General features: G+C 40.1%; 1 protein-coding gene across 3 annotated transcripts in view; it reads right to left on the reverse strand.

Moving 5' to 3' along the window:
- unc5cb (unc-5 netrin receptor Cb) overlaps positions 1-10000 on the reverse strand; it is a 225672-nt gene that overhangs the window by 40278 nt on the left and 175394 nt on the right. For 2 of the 3 annotated variants that reach the window (XM_077243784.1, XM_077243786.1), the window contains exon 8: positions 8402-8461. The exons of the other annotated variant lie outside the window; for it this stretch is intronic. In XM_077243784.1, the coding sequence (XP_077099899.1) occupies positions 8402-8461 (60 nt within the window). The remainder of the gene's footprint in view (positions 1-8401; positions 8462-10000) is intronic. 3 annotated transcript variants of the gene reach the window in all.

A 10000-nucleotide genomic window follows, 5' to 3' on the forward strand; every position in this document is an offset into this window, starting at 1 on the left:
GTTTCTGGCGTTGCATCGCTGTCTGTGCCGCAACAGCTATAACTGCTCATTACGTTCAGTGAGTTAACGTTATTTTACACAGGCTCTGTCCCGCTCCTCCGTAGCGACGACGGTGTGCGGATAAAGTCATAACAAACGAATTTGAAAGTGGGGTAACACAAACCGGATTTTGAAATGAGGAGGGGACATGTCCCTCTGTCCGCATAGTAAATTCCGCACGTGTGGAGGACAGCATCCCAGACTTCATGAACTTGCACTCCATGCTTTCACCGACGACGCTAACTCTCAATCTGAGTATGGCTCTCAATCACGTGTTGCCAGGACCCGCCCTGCTCTGCCTCTGATAGGCTTGTAACGTTAGTTAAATCTGCGTTCCTCTAATATGATTGGTAGGTGAAATCAATTGACTCGAAAATATTAAAGTTCCCAATTTTTCTTTCCCCTCACGGCCGTGGTGCCGAAATACTTTAAGCCCTGCATAATGTTCACACTGCTTTTTTTCCCATATAATGAGCACTGATTGTCATTTATAAGGTTTAAAAATGACAAAAAATCCCCCTTTTGTAAAAGAGGATAGCTCCTCGAGGTTTGGAACACTGTGAAAGTGAATAAATGACAATTTTTTTGTGTTGGCTGAACAATTCCTTTGAAACTACGTCCTGAAAGAAGAAGTTCCCATTTAAAGTTGCGCTCATCTTTTCTTCCCCATTGTTCCGTATATCCGAGTGAAACGCTTCTGGGCTGCGTTCCAGTCCAACATTGTCATGCACTTCACTTGCTAACTTCCCTCCGTCTCCTTCACTCGGATGTACGTCATTGCTTATGTTGCATGAGTGCCGACCACTGATCTATATAGAATCATAGACATCATATAGATAGACGCCCTATCGACCGCTACTGCCTATTGGCGCGAACGAGCCGTGGGGCCGCCATCTTAAACCGGTCACCCGCTCCGCTCAGTGTAATCTGTTTGGCTGGTGCAATGAGCTGTCAGCGCATTGAATTAATCATATCTCACTGAATACCAAACTGATTTTCACGCGGGTTTTTTTGCTGCAAAGGTCATACACGTAGCTACGATACAGGACACATTGAATATTTTGTTCACAAAATACAACCAATAGTTCGGTAATGTTAAATGTTAAATCTTGAAAAGTAATCCCCGAGTGATGGTCGGCCGATTTGAGCAGGAATATGCTGCACAGTGCTCTGGCATCTACTGCTGCTATGCTACGCAAATAGGAGTATGCCGGTTTAAGATGGTGGCCGCATTTCTTGCGCCACTGCGGCCAATAGGGCATCTAGTCTCTATATGATGTCTATGTATAGAATGACTGGATAGCTCATGACGTCATAAACAGTGAAGCCACCGCGCCGCCATATTGGTATTCCCTAGTGAGGTCACGCGTTCTATTGAATTCTTACAACGCACATTCTTACAACGCAAACACCCTAAGCATTAAAATGGATATTTGTTTAAAGTCGAAAGTTTTTCCTGCTTATTAGAAAATGCATTACATTAAGACGTAGCTAAATCTACTGTACAACAGTAGTCTAATTTAATTATTTCAGTCAATTTCTTCAAGCTAAACCGAACTTTTATTTTGACGGGTTGCCGTGAAGACCCTTGAGTTGCTGTGTGCTATGATATGACCATAGTTTTTCTCAAATGAAACGGTAAAATGCTCATGAAGTGACTCTCAGATCGGCTCTGGAGAGGAAGTTCATCATGTCCTCATATCTTGAGGCAGCAGAGTCTGAAACCTGCGCGAGCCACAGGCGTGCTTCTGTGTGTGTGTGTGTGTGTGTGTGTGTGTGTGTGTGTGTGTGTGTGTGTGTGTGTGTGTGTGTGTGTGTGTGTGTTAAATGAAACCCCGCGTCTGGGCCATTCATTCCCACAGAGACAAGCAGAACATGCAGGGTTAATAGCCAAGTTTTTTGCGGTTTAATATTCACAGACACTAGTATAATGCATCGTGGTATATATTGGCTAAAGTGCTCCTAGTTAAAAAGTTAGTCGGCAGCCTCGCGCTTAGATAAACACTGAAGTGATTGAAAGCAGCTATTAGTGGGTACCGAATATAACCGGGATTCGGTACTACCGGTAACTTACTGCAGAAAAGCTGGTATGTCCCATTTTCTAAATTTCAGTATCAACTTGGTACCGAAGTAACATTAAGTTACCGGTTCTTTTGACAACACTAGTAGAAGCATTAAGTTACTCTTGCCTCGGAGAAAACAACACAGGAATAGAGACAACTGTACATATAAATTACTACTTATAGGGCTTGGATTACAACCTCTGGGCAGTTTTTCTACATCCTTTTGTGAACGTCATTTTACACTTGTATGCTGCACAGCGGGTCACCTTAAATGTGCCGTCGGAGCTACCAAAATCTGTATAACGGCCGTTGGAGCCCTCTGCTGGTAGGGAATCGTAAGATGGCCGCTCGAACACTTCCGGTGGCTTCACTGCCTGATGGCAGTTTAGAACGTCATGAGCTATCCAGTCATTATATGTAGATCAGTGGTGCCGACTACTGGCGGAACCTTTGCAATAGTCTGAATTGGAAACGTGCTAAGCCCTTGATCACTTAGAATACACTATGGGGTTGAATTTTTTTTTTCTTACGAAATTGTTTAATGCAGCATTTTATATCTGTATAGGTGTGTTTGAGTTGTTTATTTATTTATTTTTTATAATTATTATGACATCATAGAGCTGTTTGTGGTAGAGTAAATTAAATGCAATATGCATTGACGTCACAATCGTGTTGCATTGTGGTATATGGAGCTGCCTGAAGTGTACATATTAAGTAGACTCGCTCCCTCGGTCAAAATCGAGGGAACGAGGGTCTGTCCATATAAACTTCCCTCGTCCAGTTCACAAAGTGGAACGCACTTCAAAATGGCGGCAGGGATTCCCCCGAGGGGAAATGCTTAGAAGTTCGCAAGTGCGTGTCTAAAAGTGGACTGGAACGCAGCCCTGGAACAAATAAAAGATGTCTGCAGGGCTTGATTGTGTCTGTGGGGAATTGATTGGATGATTGTGGTTTGCTATTGGGTGATCTCATGTGAGTGACAGGTTGCCCCGCCCACATCATCATAGAAGAGATGCTGCAAGAGGAAGTTATTCTGATTCAAGATTACCAGGCAGGGCTGTCAAATAAAAATTAGAATTTTGAATATTTGTTAAATTTGTATTAAAAATAAATAAATAAATAAATAAATAAAAAATGTGCACATATGAATGCAAAAAAGTGCATTTGAATTCTTGGTGTGTCAAGAGGTGCACGAGACATGATGATGACGCGTGCCTGACTCGGTTTGTTTTTGTTAGCTTATCCAGGCAGTGTAGATACGTTGTTAATTTAAATAAAATGGCGGGAAAAAGCTATAAAAAACCCCTCTCAGTTAGGAGGAAAAAATCATGCAACGACAATGATGCAACGATCATCAGCTGGAAACATTGTCAATAGAAAGCGCTCAGCACTCGCTCAGATCAAGTTGAGCTACTGGTGTTTTTGATGAACAATATGTAGATGTAGTGAGTAGAAGTGAGCGTTTCTGAATGACAGTTTGCTATTGTGTGTTCATGTAGTTCATTACGCGTCTGTTGAAGAGTGTTTTCTCAGGTTACTGATACACTTACACTGTTTTATTGTAACCTAATTTTCCTTGTATGCACATTAAGGAAATTATATTTTATTTAAGAACAATTGTTTCAAAAGTTCATGCACTTTTAAAAGTGAATGTCATTTCATTTCAATTAAAGATGCAATGTTTGATTTGGTTTATATTTACAATTTACTTTTTTTTTATTGCGCCCTCTAATGGGTATAGGAAACAATACAGTTATTTTTTCCTATAACATTAAAGCGATAGTTCAACCAAAAATGAAAATTAGCCCATGATTTACTTACCCGGACGTCATCCTAGGTGTTTATGACTCTCTTCTTTCTGACAAATACAATCTTATGATGGATAGATGCACTTTTATGATGGATAAATGCACTTTTATGATGGACAGATGCACTTTTATGATGGATAGATGCACTTTTATGATGGATAGATGCACTTTTATGATGGATAGATGCACTTTTATGGACTTCAAAACAGAAACAGCCATTCACTGCCATTATAAAGCTTGGAAGAGCCAAGACATTTTTTTAACATAACTCTGATTGTATTCGTTTGAAAGAAGAATGTCATATACACCTAGGATGACTTCAGAACTACCCTTTTAAGTATTGCCTTTAGAATTCAAATTCTGCTATTATTTCAGAAAGAAATTCGAATTTAGCTTTACAGCCATTTTGAGAGGTACCAAGAATGTGGATTTAACACAATAATGATAAATCATTTATGATAAACACTGCAATATATTCCATAAAAAAAACAGGAACTGTCAATTTTGATTTAATGGCGACCTGTTTGAGGAGTTCAGGGTTGGGATACAGTCATGAACAGAAGACAATACAGTACTTTTTCCCCTCTAACATTAGGTTTAGCCTTTAGGATTCGAAAATAATTTGAATTTTGCTTATTCAATTTATATAAATAAATTATACAATTTTCAGCCATTTTTACGGCCCAATTACATGAATTTAACAAAATAATGATGTGCACCGATAACTAATTTATGATAAACACTGCAATATTCCATAAAAAAAACAAGAACTGTAAATTTTGATGTGATGTGGACTTTATATATATATATATATATAAATATGTATTTTGTCTGTTTGAGGACAGCATGAGTTCAGGGTTGGGAGAGGAACTGATCCCATCGATCGGCCCGTGATCTCAGGAGCGAAGAGAGGCCAGCGAACGGGTTTGATTATCTGACACACTCTGAGCTCGACGTTTCCAGCAACGGTCACTTCGACACGGTCTCACACACACACACACACACACACACACACACACACACACACACACACACACACACACACACCGCATCTTAAATGAGCGAGAGAGACCTGAGCAAATGCTAAAATCTCTTCCCGGTCAGTCGGCTGACATGGATACTCCCTCATTTCTCTGCAAACAGAGGGATCTTCTGTATTATTCATAAACTTCCATCTTTAACAAAGATATCAGGGTAAATGATGAGTCTCTACAGGAGCATAAAGCTGCTCATATTCTGGTCCGTATGGACGCGGAGAATCGAGCCGGAATGATGAAAGTCCAGCGATATCAGGATCTACCCGTGAAACCCTTCCGTCCGGCGCAAGCACTTTGATGATAAAGCGGCACACACACACCAGGGGTGAGCATTAAAATGTATCACTGAGATTAATATGCTTCTTTGAACATAAGGCACTGTAGGTAGAACAGCGCGAGGAGAGAGAGAGAGAGCAGGAGAGAGAGAAATGAAAAGGATTATTGAGCTGTTGCACTGGAGAGGCGGGCGAGAGACACACACATTTCCTCAGCCAGCGATCATGTGTGAAAGAGACACCTTAAAGGCCGGAAAAGAGCCACACCATATACACACACATTCACTCCTTCACACACTCTCACTCACTCACTCACTCACTCACTCACTCACTCACTTACTCACTCACTCACACACACACATATACAGGAATTTTAATAAAGTAATTTTTCCTTTAAATTTGTGACACCAAGGATTAACACTGTAAATAAGCTGCTGGATGCGGCTTGACCCCGTATAAGGTGGTCTTAGCTAGTCTAAGATATTCTCCCATACTTCAAACAAGTCCCAAACCCCTCGAAAACCAGCTAAACAAACAAAACTGGGTGAGCAAATTACATTAGATTAGACAGTCTAAGGTGGTTTGTTGGTCTAAGATGGTCTATGATGGCTTAGCTGTTCTCCCAGGCTTAACACAAGTCTAAAACTAGCTAAATAGACCAGACCAGGTGACTAGTCTAAGGTAGTTTGTGCATGTAGTTTGGTATATTTCGCTCATACCAAGTCTGAGAGCTCATTCAAACCATCTTACACCATCTTAAACCTGCAAATCATCTTAGACTCAAGTCAATGGTGGTTTGGTCCCCCAGTCTGGTCTAGTCTGTTTTGCTGGTCTAAGCTGGTTTGGTTGGTCGCCCAGGCCTAACACAAATCCCAATACAAATACCTCTAAACCGGCCAGACTCGACAATCTAAGGTGGATTGCTGGTATATGCTGGACTCCCAGTCTTTATATAAGCCCTAAAACCCTTTAAAACCAGCAAAACAGATGAGATTAGGTGGCCAAAACACCTTAGACTGTCTAGGTCAGTTAGCCTGGTCTGTTTTACTTGTATTAAGCCTGAATCTAAGTCAGCTTAGACTGGCAAACCACCTTAGACAGTCTAAGTCAGGTAGTCTGGTCTGTTTTACTTGTATTAAGCCTGAATCTAAGTCAGCTTAGACCGGCAAACCATATTAGACCGTCTAAGTCAGGTAGTCTGGTCTGTTTTGCTTGAATTAAGCCTTAATCTAAGTCAGCTTAGACTGGCAAACCACCTTAGACAGTCTAAGTCATGTAGTCTGGTCTGTTTTGCTTGAATTAAGTCAGCTTAGACTGGCAAACCACCTTAGACAGTCTAAGTCAGGTAGTCTGGTCTGTTTTACTTGTATTAAGCCTGAATCTAAGTCAGCTTAGACCGGCAAACCATATTAGACCGTCTAAGTCAGGTAGTCTGGTCTGTTTTGCTTGTATTAAGCCTGAATCTAAGTCAGCTTAGACTGGCAAACCACCTTAGACAGTCTAAGTCAGGTAGTCTGGTCTGTTTTGCTTGAATTAAGTCAGCTTAGACTGGCAAACCACCTTAGACAGTCTAAGTCAGGTAGTCTGGTCTGTTTTGCTTGAATTAAAGCTGCAGTAGGGAGTTTTGAGAAAATGTTGACTTAGCCTGAAAATTTGAACAAGCACAACTTACAGGTCCAACCCCCTTGCTCTCTGCAACGCTATAGCCCTCCCTCCACAGCTCCTCCCCCACAGCGGAGTCTGCCGTGAACGCGCAGGCTAGTAAGCAGGACCACCGATGACGGCGGATTATAAACAGTTATGGAACATTCACTAATAGTGACGAAAAATCAACAATATACTTTACATTGACTATGGCCTGCCCATACTTTGACTACAAACTTGGTCCTCAAATCATTATGTATTTTGCAATACATGTAACTTTATAAGGTTGCACTCTTTCTATAAGTTATAGCTACTAAGATGACGTTAAAGGATTAGTTCACTTTAAAAAAAAACTTTTGCTGATAATTTACTCACCCCCATGTCATCCAAGATGTCCATGTCTTTCTTTCTTCAGTCGAAAAGAAATTAAGTTTTTTGATGAAAACATTCCAGGCTTTTTCTCCATATAATAGACTTCAATAGGACACAAACGTTTCGAGGACCAAATAACAGTTTCAGCGCAGCTTCAAAGGGTTTTAAACGATACCAGACGATGAATAAGGGTCTTATCTAGTGAAACGATCGGTCATTTCAAAAATAAATAAAAAACTTTAAGTTTTATAAGCACAAATGCTCGACTTGGTCTGTTCTGTGATGCACGTTCATGATCCTGTTCGAACTCGTTCATCCAAATGAACAAATCTTTTTTCGAGTCATTCGTTCGTTGAATGAACAAAATGACTCCGAAAAAGACTCGTTCAAAATGAACAAATCTTTTTTCGAGTCATTTCGTTCGTTGAATGAACGTAATGACTCGAAAAAAGATTATTTCATTTGGATGAACGAGTTTGAACAGGAGAGTCACGAACGACGGTACGCGATCGCGCTGTGCAAGAGAGGGGTGATCAGCGCGTACACGAGCGTGATTGACACTGCTAAGACATTCCTCCTGGCTCTGATTGGTTGTTTCTGACCGGGAGCGGTGTATTTCTGCAAATGGCAGTAGGACCACAGGGAGGAGCCAGAGGAGCTTGATTTTTTTCACAGATTATCTGTCTCATATTCTACTTTCAGGACATAATGAGAGTTTTAACAAATATTTGTTTACAAAAGCTACCTACTGGAGCTTTAAGCCTGAATCTAAGTCAGCTTAGACTGGCAAACCACCTTAGACAGTCTAAATCAGGTAGTCTGGTCTGTTTTGCATGATTAAGCCTGAATCTAAGTCACCTTAGACTGGCAAACCACCTTAGACAGTCTAAGTCAGGTAGTCTGGTCTGTTTTGTATGTTTTAAGCATGTATCGAAGTCAGCTTAGACTTTGATTTAGATGGTCACCCAGGCTTGACACAAGCCCAAAACCGCTCTAAAAACACCAGATTTGGTGATCAAACAAACTTAGACCATGTTTTTTCAGCACCCAAACACTCTCGAGAGGGAAAGAGATGGTATGAACGGAGAAAAAGAATAAAAGGGAGGAAATAAGGAAGGTTTGGAGACACATGCAAACAGAAATCAATGAAATGAAGGACTCACATGGATGAGGCAGAGCATTGCCCTTGTCTGTGTGTTCGGAGGACTTCTGATATAAGGAACCTTTGGATAAAGAGAGGGAGGGATGGAGGGTGAGGGATGAAAATCAAATTCAACACAATCGGATTGAACAAAATCAAGCCAAACAAAGACATGAGTGATGACGGCAGCCAAGGGCGATTCTTCTCCATTTGATGTCACTTCCACCCTGGACTCTTTTCTGCAGACAAACGAGGGAACGGCACCATCCGTCAGACGAGTTTTAGTGCTTCATTAGGACTAACGAGCGAGCGGAATATATCGCTTTAAGCTGATAAACAGTCAAAAGCACTCGCAGCCTCACATCTGACACACGGACATGAGGAACGGCCTCTCTGCTGTTTTCTGGGAGCTGACGCTATTAGACCAGAGACGCCTGCTAATGTAGCATGAGGAACGGCCTGACGTCACATCAACGGACCCCGACCACGCTAGAATATCTGCATATCATGCATTTGGCCTGCGTTGAAATGGGTCCAATGGGACGGTTTTCTTTCCTGTTCTGATGCATTTCCTGTGGAAGCTCATTACCACCACATAAGAACAAAAATCATGAAAGGATGACTTAAAAAGCCCAAATTATGAGATAAAAAAGGTAAAAAATTATGAGAAAAAAGGAAAAGGAATTTTTTTTTTACCATGAAAGTCGAAATTGAAAAAAAGTAGAAATTCTTACTTAAATCGAAATTATGAGATAAAAAATTGAAATTGCAACTTTCTGCCATAATTATGATTTGTAAATTTTTAATCAAAATTTTTACTTTTTGTCAATTATGACTTTTTAAGTCAGAATTTCGTCTTGTGTTAATTGCTTGTGCTACTTTTTGTCAATTTCAACTCAGTATGTCATCATTTCAACTTTTAATGTTATAATTATGACTTTTTGAAGTCAGAATTTTGACGTCAATTTCCACTTTTTTGTCATAAGACACGACATAATTTCGACAATGTCAATGTCAATTTCAACTTTTGTTTTTGTTATAACTTTTGTTTTTGTTCGACAATTTATGTCATATTTATGACTTCTTAAAAATCTAATTTACGACTTCTTAAGTCATAATTTTGACTTTTTCAACGTCATAATTTTGACTTTTTCATTTTATAATTATAACTCATTCTGAATTATGCCAAATAAAAAAAACAATTGGGTAATTATGACTTAGTATGCCATAATTCCAACTTTTCATCTCATAAATATGATTTGGCATATCACAATTTCAACTTTTTATGTGACAATTATGATCCAAAGCACGATTTGTTTCTAATGTGTTGAAAATGGGCTTCTATAGTGTCCTACTAAAAAATAATGGTGGCACATAAATAAATATACAAAAACAAAAGACGATACAGTCCCATTTGGATGTAGAAAACAGAGACAGAGACAGAAAGATCCATCGATGGACAGAAAATCAATGCGCTGATGGATGAAGCTTTTATGTGCATGAAACCGACAGAGATGTTGAGCTGCGAGGAACTCGTGTGACCTTTGACCACTCCGCTGTGCGTCTTCCTGAAACGACCCAGTCAATCTCACAAACAGATGTTCAGCTCACAGTACAGACC

The sequence above is a fragment of the Siphateles boraxobius genome, unplaced genomic scaffold (genome assembly GCF_051911475.1).
Source record: "Siphateles boraxobius isolate OS27281-9 unplaced genomic scaffold, OSU_SipBor_1 25, whole genome shotgun sequence".
In the NCBI taxonomy this organism is placed as follows: domain Eukaryota; kingdom Metazoa; phylum Chordata; class Actinopteri; order Cypriniformes; family Leuciscidae; genus Siphateles; species Siphateles boraxobius.